Source organism: Orcinus orca, chromosome 15, assembly GCF_937001465.1.
Source record: "Orcinus orca chromosome 15, mOrcOrc1.1, whole genome shotgun sequence".
Taxonomy (NCBI): Eukaryota; Metazoa; Chordata; class Mammalia; order Artiodactyla; family Delphinidae; genus Orcinus; species Orcinus orca.
The window spans coordinates 43,338,779-43,361,586 of NC_064573.1; the positions used below are offsets into that span (position 1 = coordinate 43,338,779).

Genomic DNA, 22,808 nt, shown 5'->3' on the forward strand with positions numbered 1-22,808 from the left:
TGACAAAATTCAACATCGATTTATGATAAAAACTCCCCAGAAAGTGAGCATAGACGGAACCAACCTCAACATAATAAAGGCCATATATAACAAACTCACAGCCAACATCGTTCTCAGTGGTGAAAAACTGAAACCATTTCCACTAAGATGAGGAACAAGACAAGGTTGCCCAATCTCACCACGGTTATTCAACATAGTTTTGGAAGTTTTAGCCACAGCAATCAGAGAAGAAAAAGATATAAAAGGAATCCAAATTGGAAAAGAAGAAGTAAAGCTGTCATTGTTTGCAGATGACATGATACTATACATAGAGAATCCTAAAGATGCTACCAGAAAACTACTAGAGCTAATCAATGAATTTGGTAGAGTAGCAGGATACAAAATTAATGCACAGAAATCTCTTGCATTCCTATACACTAATGATGAAAAATCTGAAAGTGAAATTAAGAAAACACTCCCATTTACCAAATATCTAGGAATAAAATATATAGGAATAAACCTACCTAAGGAGACAAAAGACCTGTATGCAGAAAATTAAAAGACACTGATGAAAGAAATTAAAATAGATGGAGAGATATACCATGTTCTTGGATTGGAAGAATCAGCATTGTGAAAATGACTATACTACCCAAAGCAATCTACAGATTCAATGCAATCCCTATCAAACTACCACTGGCATTTTTCACAGAACTAGAACAAAAAATTTCACAATGTGTATGGAAACACAAAAGACCCCGAATAGCCAAAGCAATCTTGAGAAAGAAAAACAGAGCTGGAGGAATCAGACTCCCTGACTTCAGACTATACTACAAAGCTACAGTAATCAAGACAGTATGGTACTGGCACAAAAACAGAAATATAGATCAATGGAAGAGGATAGAAAGCTCAGAGATAAACCCACATGCATATGGTTACCTTATCTTTGATAAAGGAGGCAAGAATATACAATGGAGAAAAAACAGCCTCTTTAATAAGCGGTGCTGGGAAAACTGGACAGCCACATGTAAAAGAATGAAATTAGAATACTCCCTAATACCATACACAAAAATAAACTCAAAATGGATTAAAGACCTAAATGTAAGGCCCGACACCATCAAACTCTTAGAGAACATAGGCAGAACACTCTATGACATATATCACAGCAAAATCCTTTTGACCCACATCCTAGAGAAATGGAAATAAAAACAAAAATAAACAAATGAGACCTAATGAAACCTCAAAGCTTTTGCACAGCAAAGGAAACCATAAATAAGAGGAAAAGACAACCTTCAGAATGGGAGAAAATATTTGCAAATGAAGCAATTGACAAAGGATTAATCTCCAAAACATACAAGCAACTCATGCAGCTCAATATCAAAAAAACAAACAATCCAATCCAAAAATGGGCAGAAGACCTAAATAGACATTTCTCCAAAGAAGATATACAGATTTCCGAAAGGCACATGAAAAGATGCTCAACATCGCTAATTATTAGAGAAAGGCAAATCAAAACTACAGTGAGATATCACCTCACACCAGCCAGAATGGCCATCATCAAAAATCTACAAACAGTAAATGCTGGAGAGGGTGTGGAGTAAAGGGAACCCTCTTACACTGTTGGTGGGAATGTAAATTGGTACAGCCACTCTGGAGAAAAGTATGGAGGTTCCTTTAGAAACTAAAAATAGAGCTACCATATGATCAGCAATCCTACTTCTGGGCATATATCTGGAGAAAAACATGGTTCGAAAGCATACATGCACCCCAATGTTCATTGCAGTACTGTTTACAATAGATGAAAGCAACCTAAATGTCCATCGACAGATGAATGGATAAAGAAGATGTGTTACATACATACAATGGATATTAGCCATTAAAAAGAGTGAAACACTGCCAGTTGCAAGAACATGGATGTACCTGAAGATTATCATACTAAGTGAAGTAAGTCAGACAGAGAAAGACAATATCATATGATATCACTTATATACAGAATCTAAAAAAAAAAAGATACAAATGGACTTACTTACAAAGTGGAAACAGACTCACAAACTTAGAGAATGAACTTACGGTTACCAGTGGGGGAAGGGTGGGGGGACGGATAGATTGTGAGCTTGGGACTGACATGTACACACTGCTATGTTGAAAATAGATAACCAACAAGGACCTACTGTATAGCACAGGGAACTCTGCTCAATATTATGTAACAACCTAAATGGGAAAGTAATTTGAAAAAGAATAGATACATGTATATGTATAACTGAATCACCTTGCTATATACCTGAAGCTATCACAACACTATTAATAACTATACTCCAATAAAAAGTTTAAAAAATAAAATAGTTAACCAATAAGAACATACTGTATAGCACAGGAAACACTGCTCAATATTCTGTAATAACCTAAATGGGAAAAGAATTTGAAAAAGAATAGATACATTTATACGTATAACTGAATCACTTTGCTGCACACCTGAAACTAACATAACATTGTTAATCAACTATAATCCAAAAAAAAAAAAATTAGAAAGAATAAAATATCTGCTCTGGTGGCTTGCCAGTGATTGCAGAGTTCCTTTACTTTTTAGAGCTCTTCACCATTACAACTCTTTTCATGTTAAAGGAAACCCACTGGGCCCTTTAAGAAAGTTTGAGAGAGAAATACCTAAATAGTCAATTTCTTCTTATGGTAATTTTCAAACAAGTAAAAAAGGACATAATGGTAACCTAGAAACTGATGGCATTTGGATCAATAAAGAGTGTTAAAATAATCTGATTTATCCTAAATCTAGGAATCATTAGCAGGGAGATGTCATTTTAAAATAACTATAATACTTAAAATGAAATTTAATTAAATATCAAATAGAAAATAAAACTTCCTCATTTATAATTCTAAAATATATGCACATCAGTTATATTCTATCCACATTAAAAAACGTAATGGAAAAAGTTGATATTTTAAAATTAAAACAAGGGACCACATGACATTATAGAAACCATGCAATGCTGGTTCTAATTTGGTAACAATCAGTAATTATGTTTTTATTTGTAAATGAAAAGACTGGCCTGGGTGTTACTTAATTCCTATCCATCATTCTGATTCTGTGATTCATTTCCCAAAGTACTCAGTGGGCTGTCAGTAGGTGAGATATAGGAAGAGAAAAAAAAAAGGGTTCTCTTAAATGCGCCTAGGATATGCTGGCTCAAAGAAAGATAAACAAACAAATAAACAAAACAAAAAGGAAAGATAAACAAGTTTCTTAGCCTGTAAAAATTCTTGGAGCTTCTACCGTGTTCACACTCATTGCGACTCACCAAGATGGGAGACATAATAGCAATTGTTTCTTAAATTTATTTCATTATAGGACATACTTTAAAAGAAAAAAAAAAAGGAGCTTTTGCCTCTACCTTGTGTGTATTTTTATGTACTCTCAGAATGTAGTTTTCTTACATTGAGACAAACGCTAAGTAAGATTAAATGAAAAATGAGTATAAAATCTATTTGAGGGATTCCTATTTTTTTCACCTCACAGATATTTATGTCATTACCATTATGTGAAAAGGTTATGTAATTAAAATTTTGAAGTACTGTTTTCTTTTTTTTTTTTCTTAGAACTCTTTCTTTTAGAATCAGTTCCTTTGAGACTACAGCTCACTCAAAGAAAAAAGAATTACCTCTCTGTCCAGAAAAGTATTCATTGTTCGAATTTCTGCAGTGTATCTGTTGATAATAAACATTGGTGAATCAGAAGGTTCTTGTCTTACGATCTTGAAGGCTATTTTTGAGTTCAAATTATTTGGTTCATCTGCATCAGTAGCATTGAGCATCATCACCAGTGTATCTAGAAATTAGGAGAAATTGATTGCAAATGGACAGTTTGAATTTTTGTTGTAGTATAATATATATTGTTTTTCCCACAAGGTGTTAGGGTTAGTTGGTCCATATAATGGGCACTCTATCATTTTCCCTTTCTACTGCTTCGACATACCAATATCTTAGCTCCTTTCTATACCTTTGTCTTGATGAAAAGATCACATTTTACCAGGGACCTTAGACATTACTGATAGCTAGAAAACAAAGAAATATTTTCTTCTGCCTTTTCATTTCTTATTCTAGTATAATTCTTTTTTAAAAAGGCTGCTATGGTGAAACAAAATGATATAAGGCCAGACCAACTCATTCCCAACTATAGCACTTTCTAGCTATGTGATCTTGGCCTCAGTTTCCACATCTATAAACAGGGATGATAATAGTACCATCCTCATTGAGTTAATGAAAGAATTAAACATCTATATGAAGAAAATTATGTGAAGTTCCTATTGAATAGTGCACATTCAATAAATATATATTATTGTTGTATTTTGCGTGGTCTCTAGTAAAATGCTAAGTAACTAGTAGGTTTAAAAAAATGCTTGTTTAATTACATACTTTGTCCTATCCCTCACTTTTTCCAGTAATCTTATTAGCAGTTTTGATGAAGAACACTGGAGAATGTGAAAAGCTTCCAGCATTCATAAACTAGACTTCTCTACAATCAACTCTGTTCCAAGCACAATTGGCCTGTCTGTAGACACCAACTACCAGCTCCCATTTCTCTCTCCCTCAATCTCTGTGTGTGTATTCATTTCAGCATCATTTTTTAAATGTTTTCAGAGGCATTTAATTCATTAATTATGGTGCGTTCATACAATGAAATCTCATGAAATTGTTAAAAGGAATGAAGAAACATGTATTTCCTAATATGGAAATATGTTCAAAATATATTTCGATAAAAACTCACATTGTGGATAAGTATGTAAAATATGGTCACATTTGTTTCTTCTTTGGAAACACGTTTATATATATTTACATGATTATAGAAAGTATGTACCTAAGTAACTAGTGATGGTACTTGCCCCTGAAAAACGGTGCTAGGGAGAGCAAAGAACGCATTTCTATTGTGTTTTTACTCATATTTTGTGAATTTTTACAACAAACATTCTTTTTTTTTTAAACATCTTTATCGGAGTATAATTGCTTTACAGTGTTGTGTTAGTTTCTGCTGTATAACAAAGTGAATCAGCTATAGGCATATGTATATCCCCATATCCCCTCCCTCTTGTGTCTCTCTCCCATTTCCCTTATCCCATCCCTGTAGGTGGTTGCAAAGCACTGAGATGATCTCCCTGTGCCATGCAGCTGCTTCCCACTAGCTATCTATTTTACATTTGGTAGTGTATATATTATCAATGCTACTCTCTCACTTCGTCCCAGCTTACCCTTCCCCCGCCCGTGTCCTCATTCTCTATGTCTGTGTCTTCATTCCTGTTCTTCCCCTAGGTTAATCAGAACCTTTTTTTTTTTAAGATTCTCTATATATGTGTTAGCATACAGTATTTGATTTTCTCTTTCTTACTTCACTCTGTATGACAGACTCTAGGTCCATCCACCTCACTACAAATAACTCAGTTTTGTTTCTTTTTATGGTTGAGTAATATTCCATTGTATCATTGTATACATGTGCCACATCTTCTTTATCCATTCATCTGTTGATGAACACTTAGGTTGCTTCCATGTCCTGGCTGTTGTAAATAGTGCTGCAATGAACATTGTGGTACATGACACTTTTTGAATTATGGTTTTCTCAGGGTATATTCCCAGTAGTGGGATTGCTGGGTCATATGGTAGTTCTATTTTTAGTTTTTTAAGGAACCTCCATACTGTTCTCCATAGTGGCTATATCAGTTTACATTCCCACCAACAATGCAAGAGGGTTCCCTTTTCTCCACACACTCTCAGCATTTATTATTTGTAGATTTTTTATAATGGCCATTCTGACTGGTGTGAGGTGATACCTCATTGTAGTTTTGATTTGCAATTCTCTGTGATTAGTGAGGTTGAATATCTTTTCATGTGTTTGTTGGCAATCTGTATACCTTCTTTGGAGAAATGTCTACTTAGGTCTTCTGCCCATTTTTGGGTTAGGTTGTTTGTTTTTTTGATATTGAGCTGCATGAGCTGCTTGTATATTTTGGAGATTAACCCTTTGTCAGTTGCTTCATTTGCAAATATTTTCTCCCATTCTGAGGGTTGTCTTTTTGTCTTGTTTATGGTTTCCTTTGCTGTGCAAAAGCTTTGAAGTTTCATTAGGTCCCATTTGTTTATTTTTGTTTTTATTTCCATTTCTCTAGGAGGTGGGTCAAAAAGGATCTTGCGGTGATTTATGTCATAGAGTATTCTGCCTATGTTTTCCTCTAAGAGTATTATAGTGTCTGGATTTACATTTAGGTCTTTAATCCATTTCGAGTTTATTATTGTGTATGGTGTAATGGAGTGCTCTAATTTCATTCTTTTCCATGTAGCTGTCCAGTTTTCCCAGCACCATTTATTGAAGAGGCTGTCTTTTCTCCATTGCATATCCTTGCCTCCTTTATCAAAGATAAGGTGATCATATGTGTGTGGGATTATCTCTGGACTTTCTATCCTGTTCCATTGATCTATATTTCTGTTTTTGTGCCAGTACCATACTGTCTTGATTACTATAGCTTCGTAGTATAGTCTGAAGTCTGGGAGCCTGATTCCTCCAGCTCCAGTTTTCTCTTTCAAGATTGTTTTGGCTATTCGGGGTCTTTTGTGTTTGCATACAAACTGTGCAATTTTTTGTTCTAGTTCTGTGAAAAATGCCATTGGTAGTTTGATAGGGATTGCATTGAATCTGTAGATTGCTTTGGGTAGTATAGTCATTTTCACAATAGTGATTCTTCCAATCCAGAAGCATGGTATATCGCTCCATCTGTTTATTTTATCTTTGATTTCTTTCATCACTGTTTTATAGTTTTCTGAATACAGGTCTTTTGCCTCCTTAGGTAAGTTTATTCCTAGGTATTTTATTCTTTTTGTTGAAATGGTAAATGGGATTGTTTCCTTAATTTCTCTTTCTGATCTTCCATTGTTAGTGTATAGGAATGCAAGAGATTTCTGTGCATTAATTTTGTATCCTGCTACTTTACCAAATTCATTGATTAGCTCTAGTAGTTTTCTGGTAGCATCTTTAGGATTCTCTATGTATAGTATCATGTCATCTGCAAACAGTAACAGTTTTACTTCTTTTCTGATTTGGATTCCTTTTATATCTTTTTCTTCTCTGATTGCTGTGGCTAAAACTTCCAAAACTATGTTGAATAACCGTGGTGAGATTGGGCAACCTTGTCTTGTTCCTGATCTTAGGGGAAATGGTTTCAGTTTTTCACCATTGAGAACGATGCTGACTATGGGTTTGTCATATATGGCCTTAATTATGTTGAGGTAAGTTCCCTCTATGCCTACTTTCTAGAGAGCTTTTATCATAAATGGGTGTTGAATTTCGTCAAAAGCTTTCTCTGCATCTATTGAGATGATCATATTGTTTTTCTCTTTCAATTTGTTAATATGGTGTATCACACTGATTGATTTGCGGATATTGAAAAATCCTTGCATCACTGGGACAAATCCCACTTGATCACGGTGTATGATCCTTTTAATGTATTGTTGGATTCTGTTTGCTCGTTATTTTGCTGAGGATTTTTGCATCTATGTTCATCAGTGATATTGGCCTGTAGTTTTCTTTCTTTGTGACATCTTTGTCTGGTTTTGGTATCACGGTGATGGTGGCCTCATAGAATGAGTTTGGGAGTGTTCCTCTCTCTGCTATATTTTGGAAGAGTTTGAGAAGGATAGGTGTTAGCTCTTCTCTAAATGTTTGATAGAATTTGCCTCTGAAGCCATCTGGTCCTGGGTTTTTGTTTGTTGGAAGATTTTTTTTTTTTTTTTTTTTTTTTTTGCGGTACGCGGGCCTCTCACTGTTGTGGCCTCTCCCGTTGCGGAGAACAGGCTCCGGATGCACAGCTCCGGATGCACAGGCTCAGCGGCCATGGCTCACGGGCCCAGCCACTCCACGGCATGTGGGATCTTCCCGGACTGGGGCACAAACCCTTGTCCCCTGCATCGGCAGGCGGACTCTCAACCACTGCGCCACCAGGGAAGCCCTGGAAGATTTTTAATCACAGTTTCAATTTCAGTGCTTGTGATTGGACTGTTCATATTTTCTATTTCTTCCTGGTTCAGTCTCGGAAGGTTGTGCTTTTCTAAAGATTTGTCCATTTCTTCCAGGTTGTCCGTTTTATTGGCCTATAGTTGCTTGTAGTAATCTCTCATGATCCTTTGTATTTCTGCAGTGTCAGTTGTTACTTCTCCCTTTTCATTTCTAATTCTGATGATTTGAGTCTTCTCCCTTTTTTTCTTGATGAGTCTGGCTAATGGTTTATCATTCTTGTAGCAGCATTTTTTAAAGTTTAAACTGTAGGTATAGTATTTTAACGAATAGAATTAAAATGTAAGAATTATTTGAACTTACAAGAAGTTATACCACTTAACAGTTAAAAGTAACTATGGTATGTTGAAGTTTTGAATTCAAATGAGACATTATCTCTGCTGTTTTTTTAAATATATCTAGGACAATCTTCAATGGTACACTAAGCAGTTAATATACTATCCCACCCAAGTGACTGAATATTTGGCAGTTAAAATATTTCCTTTTACAGTAATCCATAAGGAAGCAATTGCACGTTTAGAATTTTAAAGCCCTTGTGTAAATACTGGTTCTAGTTTCTAGATTTTCTGGTGCCCCTGTACTATCATTCCTTGAGATGGTCAGCTTTAAATATATTGTACATGGAGGACCAAAGAGGATTAGGTTTGTAATACATTTCCAATACATACTATCAGTGACTTGAGTAAAAACAAACAAAACCCATATTTATTAAATCATATATAAGAAGGGGCAACAATGCTTGTTTTGCATTTATTTGTTGTCAAAGAAAAGCTCTTTAAGATTATGGCTACCAAATAGCTAGTCTGGAAGTGATTTCTATGAGTGACTTTAGAGTCGTTAAAATTAAAAAAAAAAAAAAAGGCAGTAAATAGAAATGGATGAGATTCCCCTTCAAAGTAGTCAGGTTGGGAGGCTAAATTCTCCCAGTGCCTCTGTCACCATTGTGCAAAGTACTTTTGGATTTTTTCCTTAGGAATCTACTACAGAGCTGGTGTGTGAGAAAATGCTTCCTATTACTTTAGAGTTGCTCCTTGTGTATGACAGTTGGAGCTGCTTCCACAGTTGAGGGTAAAGCCATTATGGAGATTTCCTCATGCCTTCCTGTTCTACATGCTTTTCCAACCTTATCTTTTACATTCATGATGTAGTACCTTGACAGAGTTTAGCCTCTAGTTGTCTGGCTGTTAAGAATGATCTGGAAGCTAAAATAGTCTTGTTTACTTAATAAAGTAGACTACTTACTGGCATTAGAATTTTCTTCTATTTGTCCTAGAAACGTAGACATAGAAAATACCGGAGGGTTGTCATTTATATCCAAAACCCTGACTCTGAGCTCGAGAACTCTCTCTAAATCTTGACCCAGTGAATCCACAGCCCGACAATAGATCTAGGAGAGAAAAGAGGAATAATTACATGGTGCAACACGTATTTATTAAGTTCTTGCTTTCTCTGAGCATTATGCTAGGCATTGTGGGAAACTAAAAGAACAGTAAGACATATTATTTCCTACTTGAAGGTAGATACAAGTAGTACTTATAATCAATAAGGGGAGGCAAACACTAACTCAAAATCCCATTTGAGAAAAGGTAACATGATAAGTTACACGAAGGAAGAACAAAATTACTGTGACTTCATAGGAGGATGTAATGATTGAGAGATCTTCCAAGAAAATTTCAACAGGTGGAGCAGGGAATTGGCAGGGTGTTTCAAGCAAAGGGATTTACGTGAGGAAGGAAACGGAATGGTGAAAACTCGTTGTTGGAATTAGGAATAGGGGTTATGGGACTTGAGAATGTGACAAAGGAGAGTCACACGGGGGCTTCAGAGAAATATAGCATTCATGGGATAGGTGTGGCTATGTGGGTGTTTATATTATTACTTGGTGTATGTAAGTGTAATGTATACTATTTTGCCTATGTGATATACTTCATATAAAATGCATTGTGCGTCAGGAAAAGCTAATAGGCTGGCATGTTGATTTAGAGTTTTCAGGGAAACATTGTGGGAGACAAGGCAGGAATACAGACTTGGAACAGAAGACTAAGCAATTAAAGTAGTTTGAGGCATACGGAAAAGCAGTATGAGTGAAAGCCTGCAAGCATATATTACTATTTGGAGGCATTTTGGAAAATTATGGGATTTGAATAGAAGAGGTTACAAGATCAAAGAAAGTTTTAAAAATGTCTTTAGTTTTATTTTTCAAGTATTAACAAGTGTTGACCCTAATGATAGATGGAAATGGATTAGCAGCCAATGGAGCAAGCAGAAGAAAGATGAAAAAACAAAGTTGATTGATTAAGGTTCTTGGACAGGTAATTATGGGAAAATAGATAGCTTTTGGGATAAGCAGCTGAGAGAAAGAAGAAAATCGATCCCATTTTTGGATTTAATTCGGAACATTTCTGAACTGGAGGAGAGAGAATTAATTGTGGGAGTTTGTGATGAAGGGCCTCAGACTTTTTAATGAAGTTGGTCACATGTCAGCTTCATAAAGTGGAAATGAGGCGGAGGGTTTGAAGTTTTGTCACAGCAACTGTAAAGAATAGAGTGAGATTCGTTAAGGGTGAATTAAAGTATCTCCAAGGCACATCCTGAGTTCAAGTTCACATTGAGCAATGTGATTTTATCATAAAGTATGTTCACTCAGGAAAGACTCCATCAGGAGCTCCAGAATCATCATTTGGCACTGGAGTTAGGAGGAACCGATATTCTCAACTGAATTAAAGTAAAAGAAGTTAGGTGCTTGCCATTCCAAACAAACACTTTAGCTTGACACCGGGGACTGACCAGAGGTTAGCATTTTTGCTAAGGCAGTTAAGCAAACACTCCTTTCTCTCTTAATCTTTTGTTTCTTTTGGGTCATAAGATGCTCATGAAATAAGGGACAACCAAAAATGCCTAATATTGAGACTCTTGAAATCAAATCAAGTATGATCTGAGCTTAAGATAGTCCAAAAATAATATAGGCCTGAACATACATATTCACCCACTTACGATGAAAAAAGGGGTGACCTCTCGATCAACTATGGATGTTATATTAATTTCACCAGTTTTTTGATTAATAACAAAGATTCCGTAAGGTGGTTGATCAATTCCTACTCCGGAGATGCGGTATGTAACTTGCTGGTTTGCAGCACAATCTGAGTGAATCTGCAGAAAGAGCACAGGTGAAAACATACATTACAGGGAGCAAATCAAGAGTGCTATGTCAAGAGTGCAATTCTCAACTATCTTGAGAATTGTTGAATGTGAGTATCTGTTATCTTTTGAGAAATGCTGGAAATAGAGAATTATTTTCCTAGATGAGAGGAATAATGACAGCTTTATATTTTCAATGGTAAATGACAACGTAATAAAAGAAATTCAATTTCTGTTTCTACCAAATTAGAAAAAAGTAAAATATCACCCTAATAAATCTAAATCTATGCAGTCATCTTTCATGCATTCATTCATTCAACATTTACAATGGATCGTTATTATTTTTAGTCTCTGTGCTAACGTTGAGGCTACAGTAGAGAGCTCCTTGCAGTCTTAAGGAGTTTACCAATATTATTACATAACTTTGATTTTTTGATTAAAAAAATTTTTAATGCAAAGTTTTAGAAGAAAGTTTAAAGTAGATTTATGTAGGCGACAAGAGTTATCTGACTGTGTAGAAGATTTTAATTTTGAAAATGACGAGGATGTGAAACCAGGGCTCTCTTGGAAATAAAAAATTGTATGACTGTAAGCAATCTTATGGGGAAATCTCTGTGTAAATTTGTGTATATATGTTTGTAGGTGTGAATCTGTGTGTGGGGATATGTTTCCGTGTGTGTGTGTGCACACATGCGTGTGAGCACGTGTGTGCAAAAGGAAGAAAAGGGAAAATAAAAGGAAAAGAGCATATGAAACAGGGTACATTGTGAATGTCCATAACAAAGCCAAAAGTAGGAATTCAATTCTAAGAAATTAGGAGGCAGAAGTAGCACACATTGAAATAGTTCCTGTGAATGTGCTGAGCATTAAATTCATTGTATAAATCACTATATTTTTTTCATCTAGAGTTTGGGGTGACATATGATCATGTATATTAATTTCACCAGTGTGGTGAGTCAATGTTTAACTGTTTACCCGAGTGCCTAAATTTCTTAATTTATACTTTTAATGGCTTCAATTTTCATAATCTGAATGGCTATAGTTTTGTTCTGTATCATAATTTCTCAGTGAGATGTGTTCATAAAATATTTAAAAGATAGGTTCTTTTGAAAATTTAACTCCATCCATTCTGATTTTCGATTTTATGCTTTGGGGTTGATACTTACTTTGGCGATTGGGTTCCTCTTTGAGTTGTCCTCACCTTCACGGCAGGCTGCAGCGAACTTGATCCACTCACGTTTTTGCCTCCTGATGGAACGCCACTTGATGGTGCCATTTTTACTGTTATAATCTCTGACCTTGGGTGGGCAGGATAAAGTAATAGTATCTATTAACTTTTATTCATAATTCACATTCCACTGGAGCTTTTGGAGGATGGGGTAATTATAATGTCAGAAAGAGAGGATGTTTCATTGGGAAAATTGGTAATTTTGATAATCTATTAATTTTAGCATCACATTAACTTTACTTATAAGGATGAATTGTCTTTGGAAAATATGTTGCTTCTCCCAAACCATTTTTCTTATTTTTAATTTGGAAAAAATTAATTTGCTATATGTTACCTGGATTTGAAATTCACTGTTAACTTCCAGCACCACCTATAAAAAATAAGATAACCATAATTAATTTTTAATTGAATGCTTTGTAATTCATGCTATCTCACTGCTTAAAAAAAAATTCAGCAATAGTCTTGTGGGTCATTAACAGGTGAATCTAGTTTTATCTCTCAAGTTCTGATGACTATGCTAAGGATTCCTTTATGTTTGGTTTTTACCTTTCAATTTTGCTCTTCTTTTCATTACTTTTATTGTTAACCTCTTTTTCATTCTTAGCCTATGCAGATACTTGTAATCATATGAGCTAGGACATTTGAAGCTAGAACCCAGGGAGAGTGAGAGTTGGGAACTCAGGACCTCTTAGTAAATCTTGTGCCTGAAGAGCTGGAGATACTCGGATGCTATTTAGTGATTCAACAGCATGTTATGATACTAAAATATTTGATGATAGTTTTGGGATCTGACTAGCCAAGGATGGAAACAGAAAACAAAATTTGGAGTAAAGAAAGGATATAAAGGAGAAAATATCAGGAAAGCTTTGGAATATTTGCTTTTTCACTGTCCAATTCTAGATGGAAGATTTTCTAGTATTCTTGAAAATCTTAAGGTAATAAATCTTTAATTTGCTTTGAAATATGAGAATAAAAAGTTCTAAAATAAAACAATTTTCTTTATGTAAAAATGAGTTCATATTTGATATTTTATTGTTGGCAGTAAACAAAACAGATGATATAAATGCATCCTTCCATAGCAATGAAAATAAATTACAAGACTGTAGGGACAAATTGCTGTGTAAGCAACTTTCATTAGTCTTTTCTCCTGCATTAAACAATTTCCCGGTCAAACAAGTGAGCTAGTCAAACAGAGCTCTGCCTAGTTTCAACTCTGGCCTTGATCTTTACATATGATTTCTAGTGAAAATCATACATATAATTTAAATTATTTTTCTCTAGAAACAAAGGCATTTCTAAAAACACACACACTTATATATTAAGTCTAATATATCAATATGCTTAGGACATTGTAAAATATCTATCTAAAAATTAGGTGTGGATTTGAAGGGTTTGTCTATATTTATTAAATTTAATTTAGAATCATTAAAGATAGTGTAAATTCTTAGCTTTTATTTTTCCCTAAATAAGAAGTTTTGAACTTTATCTGTTTTTTTTTTCAGAATTGCTAATTATGAAAACTGTTATCACAGTTAGATTTTATCTGGACTGTTGATAAAAGAAATTATACTTTGAATTTTAAAAAATACGAATAATAGTAATTTCAAAATATAGTAAATTACTTTTTACAGTTAGTTTCAATTTCACCATTAAAGAAAAATAAAATTTTAGTCTCCAAGTACCTATTTTTAAAAATTGCCATAATTGATAATTCAGGAAAATATGTGTTTATGGTTAATATGAGTGTGTAAAGAGATAATGTTTTTATTATAGGAATTATACACTCCTGGTATCTATTTAATGTTAATCATTACCATTAATCACCATTACAGTTCACTGAATGATAACTAAGTACTAGGCAATGTGTTTAGAGAAATCCGTGCATTCAATCTTCATTAGTACATGTGGTCAATACTATAATTGTCTCCATTTTACAGATGAAGAAATTGAGGTTTGGATATTAATTTAGGGCTAAATACAATCCAGAACAATTCAGCCTAAATTTGTTCTTGAGGTGTGGGTTTTACAATAAAGTATAAGAACCTATTCCAAGTAAATTACTAAGTAAAATATACTACAAAGAATTGACATTATTACAACTTTGAGAATTCAAAATAATTCTGATTTTAATCTAATCTCATAATATCCTTGTGAATTAGGAAGGCTTATATAAAATAATAACAACAACAATAATAGTAATACTATGGGGTAGGGGAGGGGGTAGAAAAATAAATGGCCCAAATCATCCAAGTTACTTTGGACAAGTAACTGAAATGTTATTGTAGAGTCCTTCTTGGGCACAGAATTGAAGTGATGTTAATGCAAATGTGTATTTGTTGCTACCTCTGAACTCTTGAACACTTTTTGCTCTTGTTTGTAGGAGTGGGACGACTGGGGTGTGGGTGTATCTAATTTGTCTGTTTGGAAGCCATTTCTTCATAGCTACAGAGTTGTGTATGCATCTGTTACCTGTCTTGTACTTCCGTTACCACACTGAAGTGTCAGTGCCTGCTGTTTGTTTTGGAGAACTATGCCAGATGACTAAGAAACCTTGCAACTTTATGGAGCTGGGTCATTCTTTTTCCCATGAGTAGCAACTTAGGCAGAAGACCAAACAGGTTTCACCACAGTGTCAGGCTCTCAACTGGATTAGTAATTAAAAAACTGCCAAGTCTGCTTAAAGATGTGTTTTGTTGACATAACTTTATTGTGATTTGCTCTGAGTCCAGAAAAAACTCTGAAACAAAGTCACTCTTGGACTTTCAAAGGCAAAACCATGAGATAAAAGGAGGACTTGGTAGAGTCAGAAAACTCTCAGTGTACTTCCTCGATTCTCTGAGCTTTAGTTTTCTCATTTGTGAAATGGTGGGGGTAGACTAAATTATATACAGTTACCTTTTCAATTCTGACATCAAATCCCTGGGTGCAGTAGGAAAATATGGAAGTTTTTTGATCACAGTAAAGGCATGATAAAATTGTGGGTTTAAAAGATTACTCTGCCAACAATTGGTGGGAGTGGTGGGAAGAGTCAGTGATTACAGGCCACCAGCAGCTGAGTGTTTTGCATGAAATCAGGCCAGAGATGAGAAGCTGAACAGGAGCAGTGGCCATGGGAACAGACAGGGCAAGATCAAGGGGGAGATACTGCATGGTTGAAATTGACAGGGCTTGAGAACCAATGGGATGTGGGAGTCAAGAGAGGGAAGAATCTCAGGTGGTGGCAGTTTTAAATGGGCAGATCAGGAGCAAGGCCATAGCAGAATTTAGCTGGTTAGAACACATCAAGTTTGAGATGCTAGAGAAAGGCCTGGGCAAAGATGCTTAGCAGTTTGAAATATGACTTGGCACCATGAACAATGGTGGTCCAAGACTGATATATGGAGGAATATCTTCGCAGGTAGGTTAGTTGAAATCATGGGAGAATTTGAAATCCCTCAAGAATACAGCAAAGAAACAGCCTGTGGGTGAGAATGAAACTAGGGGATTCCCTACATTTATATAACTGGGAACAATGACAAGAAATGAGAAACAAAAAGAGAAAAAAGAAGAAGTGGCTGAAAAAAAATAGGAAGAAAATATCATTGGATGTCAAGGATGTCAAAGGAAGGGAAAAGTGAAAGACAGATGGGTGTGAACTGTATCAGATATGAAATAGTTGAGCAGAGTGAATCCTGAGGAAATCTGAGATTTTCTGTGACCTTGAACAGATGCTTTCACTTGGATGGAACAGGCCCTTTCTGACTGAAAGAAACTGGGGAATAAGATGGAGGGGAAAAGGGCATAAACCATTTTATTTTCTTTTGCCCGTGCTGCGAGGCATGTGGGATCTTAGTTCCCTGACTAGGGATCGAACCCGTGCCCCCTGCAGTGGAAGCATGGAGTCCTAGCCACTGGACAGTCAGGGAATTCCCAAGAGGGCATAAAGATAGTCACTTTTCTAAGAAGTTTGGTGATTAAAAAAAAAAACAACAAAAATATGTGATGGTAGAATTAGACGTAGTGTCCAAGGAAATATTTTGGGAGAGGGAGATGGGTTTTTGAAGGAGGAGAAAGAGGAGAGAAAGAAATTTTGATTTGAAAGCGGAGAGGTTCAGAATGAAAGTCCTTGGAGATGTCATGATGGGGAGAATGGGAGGGAATAGGCAGAAAGAAAGGACTTTGAAGACAGAGAGTAGGGAAGAGAGGAGGATGGAGATGAAAATCACTTGATTGGAGAGAGAAATTGAAGGACACTATCCTGAATGATCTAGACCTTGTCCCTAGAACAAAGATAAGGTTATTTGGGGGCAATTAGGGGACTAGTTTCGATTCTGAAATGAGTTGGGAATATGTTCTGTGGAGACTGTGACAGAGAATCACTTAGAGATGAAGACAGCGTTGTCAAGCTGAGTACATCTCAACTCTCTTGACCTCTGCCTATGGGTGTTGCGGTGAGTCGCTTAGCCTTTCGGTGCCTCAGTTTCCTCAACTGTATATGAGACTAAAGCCCTTTCCAATTAAGACATTCTAAGAAAGCAGTGCATCCTCAATGAGTCCTCCCTGAATCCTTAAAGCGCATCCTTAAAGCGCATCCTCAATGAGTCCTCCCTGAATCATTATTTTAGGAGCCAATCCACGTACTTTTTTAAAAAGCCACAAGACACAAAATTGCATGCTAATTTCAATGACTCTAATTATACTCATTTTTAGGTATTTCTTTTGATATTGAGGTTTACATTTCTTTGCATATAATAAAAATGGTCTTGAAAGTAGTAAGTGATTTTTATAAGGAAAACCTCTTGCATTTAATAATTGTAAGGTAGTCTTCCACAGTCTCTTGATAGTTTTTTTAAGCATCAAATTCTGATGTGTTTAACTGTTATATACATCACAAGGATGAACCTGAGATAAAGCTAAAATATAATAATTTGCTTCTTTTAAAAAAAACCTCCTGTTTTGTCTTTCCTTTGTATTACTTGGACAATAGCTATCAGTCTGGAGTTGACAACACCTTGATAGCTCATTCCTCTTATTTGTTTATTGGTTTATTTATTTATTTGACAAATACGTATCAAATGTATATCCATACTTGGGTGTGGACCCAAGACTGGATTAAGACTTTCAAAGGGCTTAAGCCCTAAAACTCTTATGGTAAGCCTTAGATTAAATGTAAATGTAATAGTGCATCGTAAAAATACATGTTAGGGAAATTCAGCGTGATTATTTTCATGTTTAATACCCTGATGATTTTTTGGAGTGCGTGGGGGGAGAAAAAGATAAACTATCCCCAAATTCCCTTTTGATGCCTCTACTTTGTGAATTAGACATCTACTGAGCAACCTTGCAGTGGTGCAAGGCACTGTGAAGGATACAAATGTGAATCAGAACAGAACCTGCCCTCCAATAACTTACAGTCAAGTCGTTTTATGAGCAGCAGGCAGCCATTAATTTCTGAAGATGTGGTTTTTCATTAGACAAGGTTGTGCCCTGTGCTCATAGACCAACTGAGAGTACGGATGAGCAGCCAGTAGCATTTAAACCACTTTGACTTGCCTAAGTCCATTAAAGGACCTTGCATGCCAAGCATAGCCAGCAAGGGTGACATGACCCAGTGTTCTGTAAGGGTGTTCCCTCACTGAGGGAAGCCTAGTGAGTCTAACTGCAGTAGTGAGCATGCATCCTGCTTCTGTGTTAGGCAATGCCTGTTAGGACACAGGGAACCTCAGCAACAGTGTCCTTGAAGAATGTGTAGTGGAGAAAAGAGTTATCAGAAATTAAGTGCTCTGGGTATAGACAGAGTGTTATTTTTCTAGATTCATGAGCCTTGTTAAGTAGGTAAATCTTGTCCTTTAGGGGCCATGCCTTCAGATTTATCCAGTTAGCATTTCCTAGTTCTTTAGGTTTTTTATTACCTAAATCAGACACAGCAAAATGTTTTACTCTGTGGCAACTCAAACCAATTAAATGATGACAAGTTTGTACTCCCTATTTTCATAAAAGTGAAAGAACATGGTGATCCTAAATCTGCTGTGAAATTCCAAAGCTTTTAAGAGCATCATCATTTTGCTTAAATACAATTTATAAACTTAACAGGTGAACTGAAATGCTGCTTCCATTTTCTATAAAATATTTTACTTGGGGCTTCCCTGGTGGTGCAGTGGTTGAGAATCTGCCTGCCAATGCAGGGGACACGGGTTCGAGCCCTGGTCTGGGAAGATCCTACATGCCGCGGAGCAACTGGGCCCGTGAGCCACAACTACTGAGCCTGCGCGTCTGGAGCCTGTGCTCCGCAACGGGAGAGGCCACGATAGTGAGAGGCCCGCGCATCGCGATGAAGAGTGGCCCCCACTCGCCACAACTAGAGAAAGCCCTCGCACAGAAACGAAGACCCAACACAGCCAAAAATAAATAAATAAATGAATAAAATTTAAAAAAATATTGTACTGAAGTTCTAATGTCTATAATATGTATCACTGTAATATGTGCACAAGAAAGCATAAAGAATCCTCTCTTTTGCTTCTCTTCTGTTTAGTCTGTACTAGTTTGTTAGTCCTTCTCTTGCTTTAGGCATCAATGAACACAATTATGGAAATTTAAGATGACTAGTTCACATTAAGTTGATGAATTATGTAATAAAGTATATATTACATTCTGTGTATTTTAGCCCTGGTCCTGAGAAATACTCTAAAAACACCTGCTTTATCCTTAATAATTTCAGCTAAGTTCAAATTGTGGAGTTAGCTTATCAGGTGGTCAGAAGGGTTTTTTTTTAAAGGAATTATTAACCATGGAAAGAAGAGAAGCTAGGCTGGTATGATGAACTGAAAAACTGATCAATCCTGGTAATAGATAAAGATAGGTTTATTTGTTCTTTGAGTGTGAGCTGCAGAAGTTGGCTTTTATAGAAAAAGACTTGTATTGAGATTTGTATTGATTTGAGGTGACTGATGGGACCACGTAAAGTCACAAGTAAGTTTTAGAAATCAATAGAACTATAAAAATTCTACTGGTTCTACTTTGCTTTCCCACAGTCACCATGCCATATCTTATACCACTGTTACAGCCATTCACAGAGATTTCTTATATTTGATGCAAAGGTAACATTGTTTTCTGGTCTAGAATTCATTCAAACCACCCATCAGACCCCTGCCAGCCACACACACTAATCTCATGGAAACGAAAAAGAAAGAAAAATAAATGTAGCATCAACATCATTTATTTGGCTTGCAGTGTTATAACAGCTGCAAACTATTGTCTGTCCAGCCAACTTGTCTAAATAATGGAATAGTCCTGTGACAATCTTGGTCTCTATAAGAGCAGGTTCTTCAGCTTTATTCTGCCTGATCTAACCCATTAATTTGAACAAGGTCTAAAACTTAAAGAAAGGTACATTGAGCAGACTACACAACATACTTGTAAATACTTGTAAAGAGCCCAGCTCTCAGTGGGTTTGCATTAAAGATACTACCAGCTTAAATGTCTTAAAGGTCTTCAAAATTGTCCAAATATGCTCCCTAATGTAGATTTTCACTTACCAACTTTGAGCAGAGAAGAATATAAAGACTTTAGATAGATTTCGTTCTTTTTTTTTTAATTGGTAAAAGCAAACATTCAGAATAAGGCAAGCAGAAAAGTAAGAGGAAGAGTTTGCTATAGTGATGGTTAATTTTCAGAAAAAAAGTATTTTAAAGCAAAAATATATTGGATAGCTCCAAAGGACATTTATCCAAATCATCTGGTAAAATCAGTAGTAAAAATTAATTGTGATTTTCTAAACCTCAGAAAGTGAAATGTTTTACAAAAAATGTTACGATAACATGAAATGAAACATCTCAATTCTTTATAAGTTCTTTGAGAAATAATTTTCGTAAGGTGTATGAGAAACTTATGATTGATTCCAAAGCAAAATATGGCAACAAACAAACAACCTACATATAAACAAACAAAAACTATCCAGACTCAGAAAATAAAGTACAGGGCTTCCCTGGTGGTGCAGTGGTTAAGAATCCGCCTGCCAATGCAGGGGACACGGGTTCGAGCCCTGGCCCGGGAAGATCCCACATGCTGCGGAGCAACTAAGCCCTGTGCACTACAACTACTGAGCCTGCGCTCTAAGAGCCCGCGAGCCACAGCTACTGAAGCCCATATGCCTAGAGTCCGTGCTCCACAGCAGGAGAAGCCACCGCAATGAGAAGCCCACAAGCGGCAAGGAAGAGTAGCCCCTGCTCGCCGCAACTAAAGAAAGCCCACGTGCAGCAACAAAGACCCAATGCAGCCAAAAATAAATAAATAATTTTTTTAAAAAGAAAGAAAATAAAGTACAAATGCCCAGAAATCTCTCTACAAAGAAAGTTCAATGAGGATACATGATTCTGATAAAATGATATATTTTACTGAAGAACGACTAGTTACAATTGGCTGTTTAAAGGAATTTTATAGGATGTAATTAGTTAGAAATAATCATAAAAATAGTAAAAGAAGGCATCTTATAGATTCAATGAAAGTATATAAGCATCTGAATAAACTTTAATCAACTGACGCTGTAATAGGCCTTAATTGGATCAAGTTTATATGAAATTAAAAATAAAAGTATTTTATTATTGCATAATTAACAAGCACTCCTATGTTCAAATGATGTACTCTGTGGTGCTCATTAATCCCTGCTGTGTCCCAAATTATGATATCGTCTCATCCTCAGGATCACGTCCATGGAATAAGGCTAATGTTTGAAGGGCAGTTTGGAACTACAGCTACAGCTTACTGATGCTCATTTATAACTAAATTCACTGGCTATGGCCTCTCAATGAAAAGTGAATTCAAGTTAACCAGCATATGTTGAATCAAAGATCTAACTTGTTATTATAGAAACCCAACAATCCAGTTCAAAAATTAAGCAAGTAGAGACACATATGCACCACAGCACTACATCTTGCCAAAATGTAGGACAATTTACCTGACACACATCTCTTTGGATTATATTAACCTTATTGTCATAAAGACTACGATTTTCAATTTTTCAACATAAGTGAAATTGAGGCAACACACTGGTGTTTCCCTTAGAATTATCTCTAAAGAGAAGACTAGTAACATGTAGGGGGGCAATGATAAAGCATTCTGTTACATTTCTCTGATCATAAAATGTACAACTTTTATGTCACAGTCATTACTGACCTTCCAGTAGTAAGAACCAGTATCATAATAATTATACTTACTCCTTTATTATAGCCATTCCTTCACCTACTATGTCATTTATAAATCTCCTGTACTGCCATTCTTTTTGAAATTAAAAAATGTTGTTTTAAATGAAGTTATAGTTTATCACTGTGGGGCTTCTGATATTAGTGATATGGACCCCCAACCACATATGGAACCGTTGAGATTGTTTGGATGGTGAAGCCAGTCACAAACAGCTATGATTTTAATTTGTATGGATCCTAATTTTATGTTTTAAAATTTAGAGTGAATCTACTAACAAAGATACCAAAAGTATGGGAAAATGTCTAGGTTAAAAATCAAGATACACCTGTGAGATTGGTTTTCAAAGCCTACCTGCAAAAGAGAATTTGAACAACAAAATGCTATTAAGTAGCGATATGACTTTCCCAAATTCAGTGTTTTCCTGGCATGACTTAGCAATGACTTCGATGTCAGAGATGTGATATGATGAGTTAACACTGATGCGTTAATATGATCTTGAGTCTTCAATTAAGGAGAGAAACACTTAAAAATCTAGTTCATAAAATCACCTTATCATTAACATAAACCTTTAACGTGTTTAGGTTGGAAGTAACATAAAAAAACATTTAAAGTCCTCACTTGTTTACAGTGAAATGACGATGGAAAGTTTTTAACAGGATCCACTTACCAGGAAAATGAACAGCACTGCAGCTGTTCTGAAGAAGGGCCAGTTCATTGCTGCTGGGTTCTCTTACATCCAAGACCAAGGGAGTTTTGTTTGTTCTTCTCTGTTCTTTTTCCTCCCCCCACTCAGCTGGTGTCTGCTTAAAATAATTTCTCAGTAGATGTTCTTCTGTGCAGGCTTTGAGGTGTTTCTTTCTTCTCTGGGAGCAGGTCTGAATGTGCGTATAACCTATCTAGATCCCCACCCTAAAAACTTGGGCTGGTCTCATTGCAGCGCTTAACAAGATCATCATTGCTCTCGGGTAAAAGCTTGGGGACACACCCTCTTCTAGCTGAAAGGCAGCTCTTTGTGAGGCATGGAAGATTCATTCCTTTATTGAAGGTTTCCAGTGGTAGGCATTTAAAATGATCAGAAGTGTGGAGAGTTGTACAACTGATAGGGGCTTTTCACCCTATGCTTTATTTACAGGTTGTTTAGCTTCTTCCCATGCTAAAAAGGCAAGTGGAGTCTGGAAGTTTATATTATTCAAAGAGGATTATCTGGCCCATGCTCCTTGC

At 35.9% G+C, this 22,808-nt stretch overlaps 1 protein-coding gene and 1 long non-coding RNA gene across 2 annotated transcripts in view; one reads left to right on the forward strand and one right to left on the reverse strand.

Annotated features, from left to right (window-relative positions):
* LOC117202818 (uncharacterized) overlaps positions 1-3,716 on the forward strand; it is a 56,244-nt gene extending 52,528 nt beyond the window's left edge. The window contains exon 3 of the long non-coding RNA XR_004485292.2: positions 3,604-3,716. This is a non-coding gene — a long non-coding RNA (uncharacterized LOC117202818). The remainder of the gene's footprint in view (positions 1-3,603) is intronic.
* DSG1 (desmoglein 1) overlaps positions 1-22,468 on the reverse strand; it is a 41,743-nt gene extending 19,275 nt beyond the window's left edge. The window contains exons 1-6 of the mRNA XM_004273722.3: positions 22,255-22,468; positions 12,745-12,780; positions 12,349-12,480; positions 11,039-11,194; positions 9,287-9,431; positions 3,651-3,817 (exon numbers count right to left, since the gene is read on the reverse strand). Coding sequence (XP_004273770.1) covers positions 3,651-3,817; positions 9,287-9,431; positions 11,039-11,194; positions 12,349-12,480; positions 12,745-12,780; positions 22,255-22,302 — 684 coding nt within the window. The 5' untranslated portion in view covers positions 22,303-22,468. The remainder of the gene's footprint in view (positions 1-3,650; positions 3,818-9,286; positions 9,432-11,038; positions 11,195-12,348; positions 12,481-12,744; positions 12,781-22,254) is intronic.
* Between the last annotated feature and the right edge of the window lie 340 nt (positions 22,469-22,808).